Genomic DNA, 21,969 nt, shown 5'->3' with positions numbered 1-21,969 from the left:
CCCTTTGACACTGGAAGATGTCCAGCAGTGCCACCAGCACAGAACTGGCAGAAACCAGTGGGACCCAGGTATACCCATCTACTGTCCGGAGAAGTCTGGCCAGAAGCAGTCTTCATGGAAAAATTGCGGCCAAAAAGCCATACCTCCAATGTGGAAACAAGGCTAAGCGACTCAACTATGCACGAAAACATAGGAACTGGGGTGCAGAAAAATGGCAGCAGGTGCTCTGGACTGGTGAGTCAAAATTTGAAATATTTGGCTGTACCAGGAGGCAGTTTGTCCGCCAAAGGGCTGGAGAGCGGTACAATAATGAGTATCTGCAGGCAACAGTGAAGCATGGTGGAGGTTCCTTGCAAGTTTGCGGGTGCATTTCTGCAAATGGAGTTGGAGATTTGGTCAGGATTAATGGTGTCCTCAATGCTCAATACAGGCAGGTACTTATCCATCATGCCATACCATCAGGGAGGCATGTGACTGGCCCCAAATTTATTCTGCAGCAGGACGACCCCAAACATACAGCCAATGTCATTAAGAACTATCTTCAGCATTAAGAACAAGGAGTCCTGGAAGTGATGGTTGGGCCCCCACAGAGCCCTGATCTCAACATTGTCAAGTCTGTCTGGGATTACATGAAGAGACAGAAGGACCTAAGGCAGCCTACATCCACAGGAGATCTGTGGTTAGTTCTCCAAGATGTTTGGAACAACCTACCTGCCGAGTTCCTTCAAAAACTGTGTGCAAGTATACCTAGAATTGATGCTGTTTTGAAGGCAAAGGGTGGTCACACCACATACTGATTTGATTTGGCTTTCTTTCTGTTTGCTCACTTTGCATTTTGTAGGTTGATAAACATAAACAATTACAATATATATTTTTGAAAGCATTCTTACAGCATTTTTTCACACCTGCCTAAAACTTTTGCACTGTGTGTGTGTGTGTGTTTGTGTGTATGTATATAAAGGATCTATTTATCCTCCGGATGGTCAATGCCATCACTTGCCAATTAGATCCATGTCCCTCTTGGCTGGTTAAGGCTACTCGGGAGGTGACATGTGGGTGAGTTCAGGTAGTGGTGAATTCATCCTTGAGGGAGGGAGTGTTCCCAGCTGCCTTTAAAGAGGGCTGGTGCATCCCCTCCTCAAGAAGCCATCACTGGATCCCACTATATTGGACAATTTTCATCCAGTCTCCCACCTCCCCGTTTTAGGGAAGGTGGTTGAGAAGGTGGTGGCATTGCAGTTCCAGAGGATCCTGGAGGAGACGGATTATCTGGACCCTTTCCAGTCAGGTTAGGCACAGCAAGGCTTGGGGAGGGTGCATGAGTGGCCGGAGCAAGCATAGAGGGGCTGAGAGAGGGTGTGCAGGTGGGAAGACTTATCCCAGCAATTTGAGACATTCCCTGCCAGCTTCCCCACTGATTTTCTGGGGAAGCCAGCAGGGAAGGTTACAAATGACAATCATGTGATCATGGGGTGTTGCAATTGGTCATATGTGGGAGCCGGTTGCCAAGTGCCCAGATCGCAATGTGACCACAGGGGTGCTGGGATGGCCAGAACTTTGAACAGGGAGGACCAGTTGTAACCATCATTTGTTCAGCACCGTCATAACTTTGAACAGTTGCTGAACAAATGGTCGTAAGTTGAAGACTTAAATCCAATTTGACAGTGGATTCAGCCCACAGAGTAAACAGGCTTTACATATGTCTTTATATTTGGGAGGTGCCAAACACATGCCAGGTATTTCATGCATAAAGTGAAAGTAACATTTCACTTACTATGTTTCTTCTCTACTGCTTGTCAAAAGGTACAGAACAATGGCCAAGGCACATCTCCACACCATCATTTACCCTGCTCTGGCTCTCTACTGATACTTCTGCTCCTTCCCAGGAAGCTATCCATATGCACATCAGAGGCTAAAGTCAAACACTGTGCTTGGAGGCAGGAAGAGAGAAGAAATTCAGAAGCTACTTCCCATTATAGTATATGACTTCATAAAAAGTAGCAAGCAGGATATATTGAGGACCTAACTTTGTTTATTCCTTTTTTCCCTGGGTGAACAAGGGAAAGGATCAATCCACCACTCTATTCTAACCTGAAATATTAAATCCAAGTTGCCATAAACCACTTCCTCATTCTTTCAAGTCTTCAACGTTAGCATACAGTTATATGAGGGAGATGTTCTAATCTGTCTCCCAAAAAGTAGTTTTAACTAAGTCTCATTCATTAAAAGCATTTTGGACATGTAATGCAAATGCCAGACCCTGGTGCTTAGAAAAACTAAGGCAATCAAAAAAGGGGCTGTCAGAAGACCAAGTGGCTAAATACTACTCACAAGCACCAAAAGCAGCAGACACAACAGACAATCCTGGCTAAATGATGTGCATCATGTCATAAAGAGCTGGAAGTAACCGAACACCTCTTTTGACCTCATTGGAATTTGTACTGGAACTGTTATTTTTAAACAAACAGAAAATGAAATTTGGGAAGGAACTGAACTGCCTATTCAGTTACACAAACATCTTGGTGTTCTCTAATGTTTGTGGGTGGGCCTGCAACTTTTTTTTCAGAAAAAAAGTTAAAAATGCCTTCGCTGTTGTTTTCATAGCAAAGCACTTCACTCTGTTTTCAGAACTTGTACACCGATGAGCACATGAGCTTGAATTGTAGAAAACCACTATAAGCTTGGCAGAACGTTGGATCTACTGATAGAACTACTGTAGAACAATAAGCAGCAGCCACAAGAATACAGTGGTACCTTGGTTCACGAACTTAATTCGTTCCGCGACTCTGGTCGCGAACCAAACTGGTCATGAACCGAATCAAATTTTCCCATAAGGTTCAATGTAAATACGGTCAATCCGTTCTGACCCCTCCAAATTTGGTCGTGACCCGATTTTTGATCGCGTCCCGAATCAAATTTCCCCATAAGGTTCAATGTAATTACGGTTAATCCGTTCTGAACCATGTTTTTTTTTTTTAAACCGCAAAAATATGACACAAAATACAGTACGAAGAGAGAGAAAGCTAACCTTGCTCAACGCAACTTCTGGCGTGGAGGACAGGAAGGCGGGTGGGGAGGCGGTTACTGCTTGGAGGGAGAGTCCCCCTCCCTACAGGAAGCCGCGACCACATGTCACGGGAGGGAAAATGGCCGCAGATCCTGTTTGTCACCCGATCTGGGATTCGCGAATGGAGGCAAAGTTTTGCGAACAGAGCTGTTTGTGAACCAAATTGTTCGTGAACAGAAGCGTTCGTGAACCGAGGTACCACTGCACAATATGCACCATCAAAGTGGAAAGCTAAAGGTGGTGACACAAGCTTAGGCTCCTGTTCCTCCTTTGCCTGCCATTGAGTTTTATGTACCAGTTGATTATGTCTGCTTCTTTTGCCTGCCTTCTGCTTTTTCCCCCACCAAATGGGTTAAGAGTTATTGATCAACAGCTGACAGTTACCTCTGGGAATTTATGTACCTCTGCCTTATTCACAAGGATATCTTACCAATCAATTACATCTGCAGCAGGCAAAACCTTTTCAGACATGAAATTTTAAGGTGGGCAAAAACAGAATAAGAGCCAGGACTTAAATTAAGATAAAACAGTGGAGACAATCTCACTATGTGAGCCAACCCTTTACTGAGAAGACACATAAAATGCTTTTCAGTAAAGCAAGAGCAGTCTATTGATAAAGAAATATACAAAGAAAAGAAGAGTGACTGGGTTGAGGGGAAGGGAAGGGGTAAGACTAGGCTGAAGCTGCCATAACTAAAAGATGAAGCAGGCACATAAGCAGAGAGGACAAAAGTCAGGAATCTTGTCTAAAAGATCCTTTCCAGGAGGTAGATAAGAAGGAAACAAGTCATTAAGGAAACAAAGGGAAAAAAATGTCACCTGAACCAGAAAAAGGAAGTTGGGCCTGAGCACATGGACCCCCCCCCCATCCCATCAACAGCTATCAGACTTGTAAATTAACAAGGCAAGAGTAGTTGCCCTCTTGGGACTCAGCAAAGCAAGGACTTGGGGGATAAAAGGGGTCCTGAGGCCCGCCCACTCCTTGAGTCCTCTTTCGAGAAGGATATGGATAAGTGCGGATGAGTGTGTGTGCGTACGTGCATGTGAGAAAGAGCAAATGTACAGTACATTGTAACCAGTCATGTTTTGCAGTTCCTTTAAATTCACTGGGGCTCCATGTATTCCAAAGGACCTGACGTGCCTCCGCATTCGGTCGGAAGTGATTTGCGTGTCCCTAATTATTTCCCGGCTGTTGGCCAGGGCTGTGTGCCTTGCCTGCTCTAGCCGCCCTCATCTGGAAAACCCAGGCAGAAAGCGGGGAGGGGGGGGCTTGCAAGATCCGCGTCCCCCAACAGGCCGTAAGCGCGTGACCGAGTGACCCTAAGCCGAACCTGGGAGCGCCTGTCACTAAGGCAGGGTGTCGTCGCTGGATGCGGCTGACGAGGAAAAAAGCGTCCGGAGGCGCTGAAGGATCGTAGTGGAGCACGTGGAGGAGCCGGGGGGCAGCAATGGCGCGGGCCACGAGGCCAAGGGTCCGCTCAGATTTCCTTTCCTCCCTCCCTGCTTCGAATTTCGACTGCCGTTGCTCCCTCCTCCGCTCGGAAAGAGGGCCGGCTTGGCGGGACGCTCCAAACCGCTACAAGCACCTTCAACCACAGCGCATCGACAAGCTCGCCCGCGTTGGCTCAACCGTTTCCCAGCTTCGCCGCCCAAAGGCGCCAGAGAGCCGGCTGCCCTGCGCGCACCCCCGCGGCTACCTGCGGCCGAGGGTCGCGCCGCAGTGAGCAGGGGAGCCGGGAGGCAGCGCGGCCGGCAGCGCCTGGCACCCATTCAAACGACCTCCTCGGCCGGAGATCCGCCTCCCTTTCCCTCCGCCGCCGTAGCGGTTATCGGCCGCCGCTGTCCTGGCCGAGAATCACAGCGCCCAGCCCTGCGCGCCTCATCCCCCCGCCGTGGCAAGATGGCGACCACTTCCGGCCGGAGCGCCGCCGGAAGGGGCCGCTTTTCCTACGCAAGCCGGGCGGGGTGGGTACGCGCCGCGCCGGCGGCTTCCGTTCGCAGCTTGGTCGAAGTCGGTCTGAGCGCCCGTGAGAGGCGCGACTCTCCCCGCGACCGGTTCGTCGCTCCGTAAGGCGGGGGCAGCGCGGTTCCCTGGGGTGTCAGTTTTTTCCCTTCGAGGCTCGGTGTATTGCACCGGTGGGGAGTTAATGAGGGCATGCGGGGGGAGGGGCGGCTGAACAAGGCAAGGTAGGTACATGGCCTCCCCCGCAACGCTTCGGAACTGGCTCGAGAGGCCGGAAGCGTACCTGCGCCCCGACAAGAACGCAAAACCGCCCGGACCCTGGGAGGCCTGCCGGTCCCGCTGTGGTCTGGCGGGGGAAGCCCCAGGAGCTGCCCCCCCACCCTGCCTGGCATGAGACGCGTCGGTTCCTCCAGATCCTGGCAGGGCAGCGCGTATTCCACCACCGCGACTGGCGGGCCTGATCTCTGTACGGTCAGCCGCCGCATCTTTTTGCTATCCTTTGTATTGCATTACTTTTATCACTTTTTTGCAAAAAATAAAATAGTGGCAGCTTGTATGGTGATTTTCTCTGTGGGTTGCTCTGAGAGTAATTTTCTATCATGTGCTTTGGTAGTTTTGTCCTTTGAAACAGAATCATAAATGTAGCATCAGACCTATTAATTCTGTTTTAAATTTATTTCTAGAATTTGTTGAAGAGCAGTTCATCAGACTTTGAAGAAACAGATCTAATTAGTTTGCCAGAAATGGTGTTTTTTACATGTAATGCATGTGGAGAATCTCTGAAGAAGGGACAGGTGGAAAAGCATGTGAATATGTGCCGAAACTGTCAATGTCTGTCTTGTATGGATTGCGGCAAAGATTTCTGGTAGGTTGAAATCAGACTGTTTCTTTAACATTTAGCACATGAGGTCTCTTACTTTCAGTGAAGCTTTTTCATAGACTTTAGCAGTTGCAGCATCTTTTTCTGAGCTTGAAAGTTAAGCAGGCTTGCCACCAGTAAGTGCTTGGCTGGTAGGCTGCCTGGGAGTTCCAGAGCTTTAGGCTGGACTGGGAAGTCAAAAAAAGGTCCATGTTGTTGCCAAGAGATGTCCGTGGAGTTCTCAGGCATCAAGGTTGACTGGAAGGAGATGTTCTTTTTCCAGGAGAAGTATTGGAATTGTGCTTATCATTCTCAAGTAGCCCACTTGGCTTTATAACCAAATCAGAAGCAGCTAAACTAAACTAACAATAAACAGGCTATGTGTAATCCCTAATTATAGAAAAAAATTCTTTAGAAACTTCCTCTAAAGTAACAAAAAGTTTGATAGAGCCCAGTGTGGGCAGGTTATGGAAAATTGACAGAGAGAGACAGGAAATATGAGAATTAATTGAATGGAGTATTCTGAGAAAAGGTAAAACTGGGAGGGGTAGGGGGAAGGAATTTAAAACTTCCTAAGCCAGTTATTTATTATCTATTTGAAACATATCTTGAGTTTCAGCACATGTGCAGAGTTTATTTCTTCTGTTATTGCATTTATATACTGCTGGATTCAACAAAAATGACTTTTGGGGGTTTACAACTGAAAAACTGAGTAATAATAGAAAAAACAGCAAACACACAAGTAATTATAAAGCAGTAAGTAATGGTGACCATTCATTCTCAAAAGCCTTCTGGAACTACTCTGTCTTCAATAGTTGCCCAAAGGCTAACAATGAGGAGTGCCAATATAATAAGGGGAGGGGAGTATTCTGTAATAGGGGCTGCTGCAAAGAAACATTGTTTGCAAGCCCCTGCCTTTCACCTCCCTGGCATGGGGGTGGCATTAAAAGATGTTGGCAGGCAGTCCACACTGGAGAAGTATTCCATAAGGGGGGGGTGGTCCTCTAAATGCCTTGGTGCCAAGCAAGTTCTTTGCCTGGACCAGCCTTTCTCAACCTTTTTTACCCTGGAGAAAACCTTGACATAATTTTCAGGTCTCAAGGAACCCCTGCATAAAAATCACAAAAAATAAGAAAACTTTACAATACAACTCACTTCTAACCTACAAAATCCACATTTTGCAATGTTTACAGCAAAGCAGCAGGCCAGCAGCTGAGTGGTGGCACATAACATTTCCCATCACTATTGCACAGCATAAGGGGAAAAAAAATTTTTTTCAGTCACACACTCTCATGGAGCCCCAGCTGAAAAAAGCTAGCTTAGCCCTACCAATGTCTTCTCTGGAATTTATAATACTGCTTTAATACATTTCAGCACAATGTATAATGTTTGGGAAGAGCTCTGCTAAATGCCTTCTATAAGGGTAATTTATATCTACTTTTACTATGCAGGGGTGATGATTATAAACACCATGTGAAGTGCCTAAGTGAAGATCAGAAGTATGGTGGCAAGAATTACGAACCCAAAATGCACAAAGGAGATGTCAAACAGCAGGAGTGGATTCAGGTGAAGTAGACAAAGCACACCACAATTGCATTTAATTTGAGAAAAATGTGTACATTATTTGTTATATCCCACCCTTTCTGTAATGCTGCCCAAGGCCCAGTAAAAATAAATAAAACTAAGTAATAAAATATAATGCCACATGTAGAGTTACATTAATTTATGCTGTGAATTGCTTCAGCATTTTAATCTCTATATTTAACCCTGTAGCACTTCACAGTATAAATTCCATGAGACAATAACAAACATATAAAATGTTCTATTAATGTATTATCCGGCAACACTAGTCTTATTTTTCATTTGCAGAAGATTCATGAAATAATAAAGGAAACTAACATTAACTTCAAAGTTCGAGAAATTTTACAACAGATGTATGCCTATGACAATATTCCAAGAAAGAAGCGCAAATTTCAGGTATGAGTGAAGCATTTAGGCCTCAAACTTGTCCTAGCACTGTAGAGGTTTTCTTTATTATGGTTCCTTAAAGGAAAAGTAAATAATTACAATTCTCCTAAAGAATCGACATAGTTCAGTGTATCTTAAATTATACTGTGGAACACACGTTTCCCCAATAATTTGAAAGTCCTGAGCTCCTAAAGAAGCATGTTTTGCTTGTTTCGGCTATTTAATTATACTAGCCAAACAAATACCATATCTATGAATGAATATCATCTCTTCAAAAAAAGTTAGAAAAGAATGAGTAGGAGACTTTAGGATAAAAATTCCAAGAATATGATTTTAAGTGAAAAAACACTGAAGCTCCTACTAACTTTTCCTTTCCCAACTGTTCATGAAAGTAGATTTTCTGATATTCAGAAAAATAACTTATTTAAAATATTTCCATATGCAAGAGAGTTTTGCACAGAGAAGCTGGCATAGCAAGGTTCCACTGCCTTTCAGGTGCATCCTCTTGTGGTCTAGATAAAGAGCAACCTCCAAATTAGGGTTCCTCCAGCCCTTCCCCTACAGTGATTAACAGCCAAGTTTTTTGAGGCTCTGAGCAAACTGAGCAAAAGGCACACTTGCAATCACCCCTCAGATATGAGCAGCGGCGTGAGGAGGTAAATGGGGAGACGGTCAAAAGATCTGGGGAGCTGAGTGGTTGTTGGCAAATATTTACCCCAAAGCTGCTTAAATGCCAAAGTTTTCCAAAGAAAGGCACTTTGGAGCTTGGTTAACTGGGAATGAGAAAAAAGTGCAAGTTCATTGGGACCTTTTTGGCAATTTGTATTTTTTGTACCTGTCCGTATTGTTATTCATGTGCTCTTCCAACATGATGAATTAATACACGTAGAGAAGGAGGATAGAGGCTGCAACTCAGGGCTCCCTTGGACACATTTGCCTGCAGAGGGTCCCAGTGCTTGAACACTCCCTCAGGCATCACAGCCCCGTCTATGCACGTGTCAGGTGCAAAGGAGCAGAGACACACCTCAGGCAACCTCAAGATAGGCAGAGAGACAGGCAGTTCTGCTTGGCCACTGCTGTACCTTGAAAGGCTAATGTTCACACCAGAATTACAGCAGACTGGCCTGCCATGTCTTCTGAGATTTCTGCACATTTGGTTGTTAACAGATTCTGGAGGAAGTAGTTTAAGAACAGGTAGGCGTGGCCTTCTGCTGGTTTACTAGTTTTGTCGGAAAATGTGTTTGTGTTCTAATGAAATAGAAGTGTTTCCCTCCCCACTTGCCTCAATAGAACTGGATGACCAACAGTTTGAAAATACGTAATACAACTTTACAGGATCAAGTATGGGATATTTTTTCAGAAGCCACAAGAAAGGTAAGCAAACCAATTACTGCTACATTTGGAGCAAATTGTTTTGAAGTGTAACTATAGGTGTAACTATGGCAATCATGTGACTATAGGGACACTTGGAAGGCTGGAACTCCAAGGACCAATCCTAAGTCACTCTTATTCAGCATCATTGTAACTTTGAACAGTTGCTGAACAATTTTCTAGGTGGGATCTGCAAAATTCTACCACCACACAGCAGTGCTCAAAACTATGGCCTTAAAAGGACTTACTAATTGTATTTGTGGAATCAAAACGCAGGACCCAAAGCAAATAATCAAGGCTCACTGCGGTATTTATTATATAAACAGTACCTACTGGAGGGAACCCCACCAAAAGGATGATGAGAGACACTCCTCCAAACAAAAGTGATGGACTGATATTTATACATTTCAGAAAAGAGGGAAATGATGCATACATACATATTCATAAGCAATAGATCTTGATTACTTCTTGCCCTTCTGCTATCTACTATCTTTAAAGAAAACAATTGTCTTAGTGAGTAGAAACAGGTCAAAAGGAGGGGGCAATTTAGGGTACCAAATGTCAAAGAAGACATCCTTTATTGGCATCTTGAGGACAGATTCCTGGGTTGTCATGGATATGTTATAAGATTTACAACAGGCTGGTGTGAACTAGGTGATAAGCCAGCTCCAAGGCTATTGCAAATTTCTTATGTTTCAGTTTGATTTAAACAATCCCATTCACCTGAAAACTTATTTTTCTCACGTATCTAATGGCTAAATAAACACTGCTTTGTACCTGGATGGCTAGTTCCACTTCCTTTTTCATTTACAAAATAAACCAAAGTTTATTAACTAGCAGTTCCCAAACTGTGCCACAGGGCACCAAAGCAAACTCACTAACAGTTCCATTTATTAAGTAGCAAAATATCCTGTTACGCCCCTGTGAGCCTGAACCAAACCAAGAGAGAAAATCTGGACCAAACAAAATTTGGATGTGGCAAACAGTGCAAAACTGGTGTACACTGCCCCCTTTCTTTCCTCAGCAGCTGCAGCAAGGCATATCTCACCAGTTCATCTGCCCCCCACCAGCCTTCCCAGTGCTACCTAGGTACAGAAGACAGGTGGCAACACCAGGCAAAAAGAAAACTCAGCAGGCTTGGCCTGTATCCCACATAAGCTGAAAGCATATTCTAGGCCAGTCGTCCACATCTTGGCACCATCTAGAAGTGTTGGGCTACAGCCCCATCATTCTCAGCTAGCATGGCCCTACTTTCATGTTCCTAGTTATACATACCTTGAGGGCTCCCGGTTGGGGAATGCTGCTGTAGAAGAGCTTGGGATTTTCTGCGGTGCTCAGAGTTCCCAGTCAATCAAGGCAATAGTGGGAAGTTGTTGCTTCCAAAGGGGAATAGAAATATGAAAGCTGCCACAGCTTGTGACTGTCCAATAAGACTTAATAGACTATTTACAGAGGAGTATCCATTAAATCTGAAGGTAGAAAAGAGGGAAAATATAACAGGTTGGGGGAGAGACGAAAGGAGAGGATAATTACTCAGTGCTTTAATTCTTGCAAAGCTCTGCTTTCAAATAAAGTTGGTTGAAATAATTTTTCTTTCTGTGAAACAGTTATTTCTCTCAAGCATTTTTGCTGTTTGGTTATCAGCTTGATTTTAAGTGCCTGTTCCACATTGGGATAGTATGTTTTATATTGTTATATAAACTTATTGTTCCTGTGTTTGCATTTTATTCTTTTTGCTATTCTTCCACTTGGTAATGTTTTTATTTGCAATTCACTCCGAGATCTTCAACCATTGACGTAAGAAAAGTGTAGTAGGAGTAATAAAAAGAAATAGACTTCAAATATACTAGTAAAATATTGGACTTGTCATGGTGATATATAATCCCCTCATCTCTCTATCAGGAAACACTTGAAACACAATCTGTAAAAAATGAAATTATGCCTGCAGTATCCGAAGACAATATCATGAAGACAGAGAAACCAAGAGAGGAAGAAAGCGAAAAGGAATTAAAAGAGAAGAAAAGTATCAGAAATTCAAAAGAAATAAAGTTAAAAGCTCAGCAAGAAAGCATAGAATGTATAAAAAGTGAAAAATCTAGAAGAGATATTCTTGAGGAGAGCAAGCCACAAGAAGCAGTTGGTTCAGCTAAACTAAAAAGGAATGGAACAGGAAAAGCAGGGGCAAAGGCACGCATGAAGAAGTGCAAGAACCATCTCACAAAAGGTCAAAATGTATTTTTCATGTTCCTAATTTTAAAAGCTCTTTTAGTGATTTTGCAGTGAGATCCATTTATCTTCATCCATTAAACATTTATCAGGTAGAGAAAATGAAACTGGGCTCTTTAAAGGCAGGTATGAGAACAGGAAGAATTTTCATGTGGGGAATCAAAACTGGTGAAATTAACAGCCTTGGGAATGTGCCCTTTGCTATTCACCTAGGAACATGAGAAGCTTTCTGTGTTGGATTTAGGCCCTGCAGTGGAGAACACGTGTAACTCAAAGCTGAAATTTTGGGACTTTGGTATTCCCTGAGTGTGGTTTTTTTCTTGCAAACAGTACAATTAATAACATCAGTGACATTACCACGTTGGATAATGAAATATTTGTAAAGAGAAAACCAGATTCAGCAAACACCAACATCCTAACATGGTGATGATTCTCACAACGGTACCTTCTGTTTTTTTCTTGATTTCTTGATTTTCTCTCCCTACTCCCCTATAGATGCAGATGAATCTCCCATTCCCCACAAAATAATGAACTACTCAGGAACTGAAGAAAACAAAGATGAACATCAAGGTAAACCTGGAAGTTTAATCAAAGCTATTTATTATGATAATAATGGAACATCTCAGTTGAGCTTTATGGGTATTAATCCAAAAAAAAAAAAAAAAAAGATTTACAGGTCTCCTGCCATGAAGGGCTGATAAATAGCTGAAACCCTTGATACAGAATTTAATCTCCAAAGAGGGGAGGCAATAGAAATACATGATCTTTAAGGTTCCCTTTTGGGGCATTCTAACCTTCAGTGATTTGTTAAATCAGGATTGATTGTCAGGTGCTTCAATAATAATTACTAAAATTCTCAACCCTATTTTATTATTTATGCAGTGCTGATTATTGTTAATAGTTATTAATTCCTTGGATTTTAACAATGATCTATAGCTTTTTAAATGACACAATATTTTCAGTTATTTAAAATTAATGAAATATAATTTCATTAATAAAATTAATGAAATATAGACAATTCTTATCTAATTCTGTGATGCTTGTAAATTCCCTTTCTATTCTTTTTGGGGTTTGGGTGTCTTTTTTTTTTTTTTCCTTCTTTTTTCTCCCCCTTTTTTGCTTTTTCTTTTTCAAGAAATAATAATAATCATAATAATGACAACAACGACACTAATAATACCAGCCTACTCAATGATGCTGTCAGGTTCAGCCCAAGAAACTCCACGAAACAGTACTGGAACAGCTCAGTTACTTTATTAGCTCGCACCTGCTAGACAGAATCTCGGCAGACTAACTTTAAGTCCCAAGGTCTGCAACTAAACACTACAAATTCCTTAGGGTGGTGCCAGTCTCATCCTCTTCGCTTTCCCACGCTCAGGCTGGGGGCTGAGTAGATGCTTTTTTCCATGACCCTGAACCTCCATCACAGATGCCTCCACAATGATAGCGTTGTCTTCTAACTAAGCTTTGCATGGGGGTCCTGCACAGCAGCCTTTATTGTTTATGATTTTGAATTTGAATTCATATTGTTTGTTAATTGGATGCTGCTCACCTCTTTGTGCTGCTGGTTCTTATTTATTTATTTATTTTAATTTATTTACCGAATTTGTTACCACCCATCTTGTTAAATGACTCTGGGTGGTTTACAAAACAATTAAAATAAATTAAAATCATAAAATTACAATAAAAAATAAAAAGATCCAAAATAATTGGTGATCACTCGGGGAGTGTCACTGAGGTGCTAGCCGCCCCCAGGATTCGGTAGAGTTGTTAACCCCCCACGCAAGCTGGCAGAGCCAGGTCTTCAATTTTTTCTGGAAAGCTGGTAGGATAGGGGCCTGCCACACCTCTGGGGAGAGAATGTTCCAAAGGGCAGGAGCAACAGCAGAGAAGGCCCTCCTCCTGGGCCATGCCAGTCGACATTCTCTCGCTGATGGGACCCGCAACATCCCCTCTCTGCCTAACCATGTGGGATGGATTGATGTAATGGGAATGAGACAGCCCTCAGGTAACCTGGACCCATGCCATGTAGGGCTTTAAAGGTGATAACCAACATTTTGAATTGGACCTGGAAGCAGATTGGAACCCAATGCAGCTCGCGTAGTAAAGGTGTTATATGTGCCGTTCTTGGAGCACTCAAAATTATCTGTGTGGCCGCATTTTGGACCAGTTGTAGCTTCTGGATACTCTTCAAAGATAGCCCCATGTAGAGCGCATTGCAATAGTCTAGCTGAGAGATGACCAGGGCATGAGTGATCCAGGACGGGGCATAACTGACGTACCACACAGAGGTGGGCAAAGGCTCTCCTGGCCACGACTGCCACCTGCTCCTTGAGCAGGAGTCGCAAGTCCAGGAGGACCCCCAGATTACGCACCGGGTCTGTCCGGGGCAGTGCAAACCCGTCCAAAACCAAAGATGGTAAATTCTTGGATACAGAAGGGCCTCCAATCCATAGCCACTCCATCTTGCCAGGGTTCAGCTGAAGCCTGTTGCACCCCATCCAGACCCCCACAACCTCCAGACACCGCAAAAGGATGGTCACGGCATCACTCACCTCACCCCAGATGGAGATGTATAACTGGGTATCATCAGCATGTTGATGATACCTCATCCCATGGTGACAGATGCTCTCACCCAGTGGTTTCATACAGATGTTAGAAAGGAGCGGAGAGAGTACCGAGCCCAGCCAGAGATCATCCATGAGAGTGACCAATGCTGTTTCCATCCCATACTCAGGGTTGAAACCTGACTGGAAAGGATCCAGATAATCTGTTTCCTCCAGGATCCTCTGGAGCTGCAACACCACCACCTTCTCAACCACCTTCCCTAAAAAGGGGAGGTGGGAGACTGGATGAAAATTGTCCAGTATGGTGGGATTCAGTGATGGCTTTTGAGGAGATGATTTATGATACTTTTCCCAGCTAGGTGGTAGTCCCCAAGGCTGCCCTTGGCTGAGCTCAAAACCCTTAAGTGTTGTCACTCCTCCTTAATACTTGGATGAAAGTCCACCAGACAGTCTCAGGCTGTAGGATCACCTTGTAATGGCAAAGCATATCTGTCCTGTTACCAAGAAAATTACATGAATAAGAATTGAGTTTGACTCACAGGAGATTCTTTTTATGGTACTTTGGTATAGCTTAAATTAGATGTCTACAAAATATTTGGAAGCAGAATTTGTACTTTTTTCAGAGGACAGTGCCTGGTTTCCAGGAGAATAACAGAATTTGCAACACAAAAGAGCTCTTATTTAACTGAGCTTATGAAAACATACGCTTGGATAAATATAGCCAAATTCTGCTTTCAAATACATGTTTTTAAAAACGGGAGGGGGGGACTATAATGCAAAATTCCGAATGAGTCTTATGCTGACACGTGGTTTAAACAGGTGACCCTAAATATTGATCAGATTGATATTGTTCCTGATTATTTGTTTTCTAGGGGTATGACAATGGCCATTTTACTGTAATAAGAAAGATGGTGGACAACTCAGTAGAGGAATTAATGGCAAAAAACGAAGTTCTGTGTTCACTCTTAATCTTTGGAATAAATTGCAATTATACCTTTCAGATCCCTATATAACTTAGCAGTTTACATTTAAGTGAATATAGAATAGCTTTCTTTAAAGCCAGATTAAACACGTTGCCATCAAATATGCTATAGAGTAGATTTCAAAAGTTTCCTATCTTTCACAGATGTTGCCCCTGTAATGGTATTAACACTGAAATTGTAGATCATATTTTGGTGCATTGCAATTTTTATAAGTGTTTTCAGCAGGATATAATCTGGCCTATTCTGAAATCAAGGCCAGGAAGTGGTATTTTTGAATATGTCAAAATTTTACTTTTTATCAGATAAAAATCCTAAAATTACAGTAGTGACAGCAAAAATTTTAACTATAGCTATAAATGCAAGGTCTTGAGTTTTCAAATGCTTTATATTTACCCACTCATTTTGTTTGGCAAACTGACTTATCTTACATTGAACTTTTAAAACATATATGTATTTTGCTGTTCAGGTCTTTTGGCCCTAATAAATGTAACTTCACTTAATCCCAATCAATCCAGCTGTTATTTTCTGGATTGAAGGCCATATGTTTTGCTTGTTGGAGAGAGAGTCCTAGAAGCTGATTTCTGAGAGTCTTTTTTTAATAAAGTATTCTCTATAATCCTCTTATGCTAGAAGAGTTAGATTACTTTTGAAAGCCAGTTTGATGTAATGGTTAAGGCATCAGACTAGAAACCAGGAGACCGTGAGCTCTGGTCCTACTTTACGCACGAAGCCAGCTGGGTGACCTTGGGCCAGTCACACCCTCTCAGCCCTAGGAAGGAGGAGGCAATGGCAAACCACTTCCAAAATCTTGCCAAGAAAACTGCAAGGACCGGTCCAGGTGGTCGCCAGGGGTCAACACTGGCTGAAGGCACACACGCACACACAATTACTTTCAGTACTATTCTCAGTGACAATATTTTAACAACCCCAAGATTATATTATTGCAGAAACATATTTAAGAAGTACTTAGTGTTATATTTGAGTGGCACTAAGTTTCTTTGTAATTTAGATCAAAATGTATGGAGATCATTTAAAGTATCTTTTATCAATTCCACAGGTAAATTCAACTGGAAAAGAACAATAAGAGCTGTTCTGAAGCAAGCGCCTGACAATGAACTATCCATTAAGAAATTAAGGAAAAAGGTGTGTTGCATCACCTTGTGAAACAATGTAAAGTTTAAGAGGAAGTACTATTGAATTTAAAGAAAAGTGCCTTTAAACGGCAGTAGGCTGCTAAATTGTTACACTTCTAGCATGCTATGAAGTTGAGTTGCATTTCAGCAATCTTGCTGGCTGGTGGCTCTCTTTTTAATAACTCTTGTGCAGTAAATCCACTGTTTGCAATAATTCATTTCATGGAATTGAAAACCAAGGTCTGTTTTAACTCATTTTAACTCAGTGTCTCTTTTTGCAGTATTTGTGCTCTGTGCTTAAACTTTATTACTCAGAAAATGGTTTTGACTTCAGCTTTGAAAATTAGATTGGAAACCCATACCTCTTGTACAAGTGATAGCGCTTCTGTTCGTGCATGGAAAAGGAGAATTACTGATATTCTGTCCCCAAGGCACTATTGAGATCATCGTCCAGAATATGAGTACAAACCCCAGTGTGATCCCAGCCTAAATAAAATGCATGCATAAATGAGTTGCCACATTTAGTTGTATGGCTAACTCCTTATAATATAAATCCAGTGGAACTCAGTGGCTTTTGCATGCAGTTCAGTATCCTTTGGACTGCAGCTTTTAGCCTTTAATTGGCCTTGTGCACTTTCTTTAAAGCAGGACTTCCTACTGCTAAATATCAACCTTCCTTAATCTGGACATCTTCCAAAATTATGGACTTCAAAAAATTTTTATCCAGCTGAGTCACTACGATGATTTTGGGGACTTCCTGTTTGGGAAAAACGATTGTATTTGCTAATATAATACTGTTTTCCACATTTTGGACAGCATATATTTTTAACAAGCTTTAATAAATTAAGTGGGAGAACTAAATGCTATTAGAAGCTTATCCATATAGAAGTTTTACAGGCATGCAGTTCAAGATCTTGACAGTGGGCAGGCGCAGATGCCCTAGTGTCAGGATGCTCAGAATTGGTTGGATGCAATACTGGTTTTTGGGCTCTTGTTTTCTTTTCCAATTTTCATTTTGTTCTTTTTAATTCTAACATGTGAACCACCTTCTGTGACTGAAGCAGCAGAGCTCAGAGCCATGAATGAAATGTTAAGCCCAAGGCACAGTGAAAAACCACCATTGCCACTGATTTCCTAAAAGCTATAAATAGTTTGAATTAAGTCTAGTAGTCTGGTCAGATTTTTAAGCACTGGAAAAAATATAATAAATTATTTCTTATTTATTTAGGTCTATTTTATATTGTATTTTTAACTGATTTTAGCTTCTCTGTAAACTACCCAGAGTCTTTTTTTTTAACAAGATGGGTGGTGACAAATTTGATAGGTAGATAAATAAATAAATCAACAGGTCCCACATAATCTGAAAGTAATGTTGTATGTGCAGATTACTTTCAATAATTAAGTGAAAGGAAAAATGAACATCTGCACACATAACTGTCCTTATAATTTGCTGAAGGAGGATGTTTGTGAGACGGATTCTACAAAATTGCTTAAACTGAAAATAGTATCAAAACTTTGGATGTATTACCTCTTTCCCTTTTCTTTTGTAGGTTATAGCTCAGTATTATGCAGTCACAGGTGACCATCGTAAATCTGAAGAGGAAACCCTGGCCATGTTTAATAAGAAAGTCAGCAGCAATCCTAAATTTAGAGTTTTAAAAGAAAAGGTTAAACTTCTAAAATAGTTTTTAGGGGTCAAATGATCTGATTTTGTACATTGTCAGTTTTATTAACAGATAGAAAATTGTTTTTGTTGTATGGAAACAAATATAGCTGTACTTGATTGCAAATTTATTTTCTTTTGTATAACATATGAAAATTAAAGTTAGAAAAAAAAACATACAGATACGTTTTGTAAAAGACAAAAACTCCATTGAAGTATTTCTAGTGTTATTAATAGAGAGCTACATTTTCTGTTTGATTTGCTCTGCATCCTCAGTGAATGTATGCTTTCTAAATTTTCAAGGACATAATAAAATATTCTGAATCAATAAATATATAAGTGCCATTGAAAGCAGTAAGCTTGGAGTTGGCAGTTGTTCATTTGACAGAGACAATCCATGTGGCTTTTGCCCTTTGGATGTGACCTTTCATTTCATGCTACTCTAAGAAGGAGAAGCAGGTTGAAGAAATATGAGCCAAATAACTGGTAAGTATTTCTTCTAACTGAAAGTGACTAATGTTAAATGCCGTATCATGGCTTGGCTCTTTCTGAGGGGAATATGACCTTCTGATAACATTCCAATACTGAATTTACCTGAAAGGAAAGTGTTTTTGGTTTTTCACTTGAAGAATTTACTTTTAAACAACAGAGTTGTCTTAGATTCACTGAGAAGGCCCAGGAGTTTGTCTTATCTTCCTGGGGATGGGTGGGATCATCTTCCTTTGGGATAAATACAGAGTATGTAATTTTAAAAACTGCAAGGGTAGGTAATGAAAATCTGTACCAATAAATAATAAGAGCAAAGTTTACTTTAACTTCTGCTTGGGGAGAAGCTGATGAGAATTCTGTCCCCCTGCCTTCTTCAGCTGTGCAGAATACTGGCTCAGGGTGGGGTAGAAAATAGATTTCTCTGCTTCTCAAATCACCTCCTGTCTGGATGGTTGGCAGAACTTTGGGAGGCAGGGGAAGAGCATTCCTGGAGCCAAGCAGATGTCTTGAGCAACCCAAGGAAAGATCTAAGCATCTTTCTCAATACCTGCTGCTTCTGTAGCTTTTGTGGGTCCAGGGTTGTCCTTTGTGAGTAAGCTAAGGGCATTTCATCTAGGTTTTAGACAGTAAAAAAAACTTCTGCACCCAGGCCCTCTGCTTATTCTTAGGGGCACCCTAACTATTTTCCGCTGAAAGACCAAGCTGGTAGACCGCTTGTAAAAATGGTACTTTTGTACATATCACAGTTCACTGGGTGCTAAAAGCATTGCATTAACTTTGGGGACAGCAAGCTTCATCTGACATGTCACAGTACTCTTAAAATGTATGGCTTATGAGGGGTAATGGGAGAATAAATTTGTAAATTATAAAACTCTCAGAAGCAAAAATTGTTTAGCGGTTACCTTCTTTTGTGTGTGTATGCCTTCGAGTCAATTTTTGACTCCTGGCGACTACCTGGACCAGTCCCTGCAGTTTTCTTGGCAAGATTCTGGAAGTGGTTTGCCATTGCTTGCTTCTTAGGGCTGAAAGAGAGGGACTGGCCCAAGGTCACCCAGCTGGCGTCGTGTGTAAAGCAGGACCAGAGCTCATGGTCCCCTGGTTTCTAGCCTAGTGCCTTAACCATGACACCAAACTGGCTCTCAGTTACCTTCTGGTAATATTAAATACCAGTCTTTACATTTCAGTATTAATGAGATTTGTACAGTATGATACAGTAGATACCTCTAATTGAACTGGATATGGGATGCCAAAGAGATAATTTAATGAAGTTCTGGAAATAAAACTATAGGTAAACTAGATATAGAATTTAAGCTTTGGGTGTTAAAAGCACCAATAGTTTTATCATACATTAAAAAGGGTATCCTAATTTCCAATTGCTGTTCCATCAGTTTCTGCAAATTAGAAGCCATATTCAAAAATTCATAAAGGCATAAATATGAAATTAAAGTTTGAAATTTTTTATATTTCAGAATGTTAGAGAAATGCTAAGGTGGTCTGTTCCTAGAGGCTTATGGAATCTGACACTCTGGGAAGATTTCCAGAAGCTGGAGCTAGTGATCCCGTGAAGGTCCACTCCTGAAAAAGCCCTTAATGGACACAGACAATTGTACTGTTGCTCAATAGTCATCTTCTAGAAATGAAAATATGTTAAGGGGCTTGTAACCATGGAGCTGTATGTGTTCTTGATTTTCATAACTTTTCATCTGATTTGATCTTCTGTTTGATGACCTGGGGCAGAGACAGAGGAAGTGGGATTCTGTGAACTCTGCTTGATCTACCAGGAGCATTTGACTTAGTCTTAGTTGACTGTTGGAAGTATGTAATTCTTATTTCACTCCTGTTTCTAAGAATAGTTTCAGAGAACAATAGTGGTCAACTATATTACACCCTTTATATTTGCACGCTCATATAATGCATTATTTTGTTTCCAGTGATATTTAACACCTACAATATATGAAGCGACTGGAGGCAGTCTTTGGAATTCTTTGGAGTGAGGCATCACCAGTACATAGCTCTACTTTTGCATAATACCTAAAGCAGGAGAGGATGTACAGTGGGGCAAAAAAGTATTTAGTCAGCCACCAATTGTGCAAGTTCTCCCACTTAAAAAGATGAGAGAGGCCTGTAATTTTCATCATAGGTATACCTCAATTATGAGAGACAAAATGAGAAAAAAAATCCAGAAAATCACATTGTCTGATTTTTAAAGAATTTATTAGCAAATCATGGTGGAAAATAAGTATTTGGTCACCTACAAACAAGCAAGATGTCTGGCTCTCACAGACCTGTAACTACTTCTTTAAGAGGCTCCTCTGTCCTCCACTCATTACCTGTAGTAATGGCACCTGTTTGACCTTGTAATCAGTATAAAAGACACCTGTCCACAACCTCAGACAGTCACACTCCAAACTCCACTATGCCCAAGACCAAAGAGCTGTTGAAGGACACCAGAAACAAAATTGTAGACCTGCACCAGGCTGGGAAGACTGAATCTGCAATAGGCAAGCAGCTTGGTATGAAGAAATCAACTGTGGGAGCAATAATTAGAAAATGGAAGACATACAAGACCACTGATAATCTCCCTTGATCTGGGGCTCCATGTAAGATCTCACCCTGTGGGGTCAAAATGATCACAAGAATGGTGAGCAAAAATCCCAGAACCACACGGGGGGACCTAGTGAATGACCTGCAGAGAGCTGGGACCAAAGTAACAAAGGCTACCATCAGTAACACACTATGCTGCCAGGGACTCAAATCCTGCAGTGCCAGATGTGTCCCCCTGCTTAAGCCAGTACATGTCCAGGCCCATCTGAAGTTTGCTAGAGAGCATTTGGATGATCCAGAAGAGGATTGGGAGAATGTCATATGGTCAGATGAAACCAAAGTAGAACCTTTTGGTCTGAACTCAACTCATCGTGTTTGGAGGAGAGAGAGTGCTGAGTTGCATCCAAAGAACACCATACCTCCTGTGAAGCATGGGGGTGGAAACATCATGCTTTGGGGCTGTTTTTCTGCAAAGGGACCAGGATGACTGATCCGTGTAAAGGAAAGAATGAATGGGGCCATGTATCGTGAGATTTTGAGTGAACACCTCCTTCCATCAGCAAGGGCACTGAAGATGAAACGTGGCTGGGTCTTTCAGCATGACAATGATCCCAAACACACCACCCGGGCAACGAAGGAGTGGCTTCGTAAGAAGCATTTCAAGGTCCTGGAGTGGCCTAGCCAGTCTCCAGATCTCAACCCCATGGAAAACCTTTGGAGGGAGTTGAAAGTCTGTGTTGCCCAGCTACAGCCCCAAAACATCACTGCTCTAGAGGAGATCTGCATGGAGGAATGGGCCAAAATACCAGCAACAGTGTGTGAAAACCTTGTGAAGACTTACAGAAAACGTTTGATCTCTGTCATTGCCAACAAAGGATATATAACAAAGTATTGAGATGAACTTTTGATATTGACCAAATACTTATTTTCCACCATGATTTGCAAATAAATTCTTTAAAAATCAGACAATGTGATTTTCTGGATTTTTTCCTCCATTTTGTCTCTCATAGTTGAGGTATACCTATGATGAAAATTACAGGCCTCTCTCATCTTTTTAAGTGGGAGAACTTGCACAATTGGTGGCTGACTAAATACTTTTTTGCCCCCCTGTATTTAACAAATGCAAGGAACAAATC

At 41.8% G+C, this 21,969-nt stretch overlaps 2 protein-coding genes across 17 annotated transcripts in view; one reads left to right on the top strand and one right to left on the bottom strand.

Annotated features, from left to right (window-relative positions):
* ZBTB49 (zinc finger and BTB domain containing 49) overlaps positions 1–21,969 on the bottom strand; it is a 57,974-nt gene that overhangs the window by 17,724 nt on the left and 18,281 nt on the right. For 2 of the 11 annotated variants that reach the window (XM_088130396.1, XM_088130404.1), the window contains exon 3: positions 10,504–10,697. The gene's annotated coding sequence lies outside the window, so the exon portion shown is untranslated. The other 9 variants (XM_088130381.1, XM_088130350.1, XM_088130359.1 and 6 more) reach the window with 9 other exon arrangements.
* Positions 4,901–20,394, top strand: LYAR (Ly1 antibody reactive). 6 transcript variants are annotated; one of them, XM_088130459.1, is made up of 10 exons: positions 4,901–5,032; positions 5,714–5,895; positions 7,341–7,455; positions 7,759–7,866; positions 9,148–9,231; positions 11,131–11,452; positions 11,950–12,024; positions 16,062–16,147; positions 17,688–17,804; positions 19,759–20,393. In XM_088130459.1, the coding sequence occupies exons 2-10, from the start codon at positions 5,774–5,776 to the stop codon at positions 19,852–19,854; spliced, it is 1,125 nt and encodes a 374-aa protein (XP_087986585.1). In that variant the 5' UTR covers positions 4,901–5,032; positions 5,714–5,773; the 3' UTR covers positions 19,855–20,393. The 6 variants fall into 6 exon arrangements, 5 of the variants coding, with proteins under 5 accessions (XP_087986585.1, XP_087986587.1, XP_087986575.1 ...); XM_088130461.1 differs by having other exon boundaries at positions 4,985–5,122; positions 17,688–17,765; XM_088130449.1 differs by having other exon boundaries at positions 4,985–5,122.

This window comes from Python bivittatus, unplaced genomic scaffold (assembly GCF_059951505.1).
Source record: "Python bivittatus isolate LINGU-HERP-01145 unplaced genomic scaffold, Pbiv_v1 ctg000070_np1212, whole genome shotgun sequence".
Classification (NCBI taxonomy): Eukaryota; Metazoa; Chordata; class Lepidosauria; order Squamata; family Pythonidae; genus Python; species Python bivittatus.
Note: the sequence above shows the minus strand (reverse complement) of the source record. Positions and strands in the feature narration are given on the sequence as shown.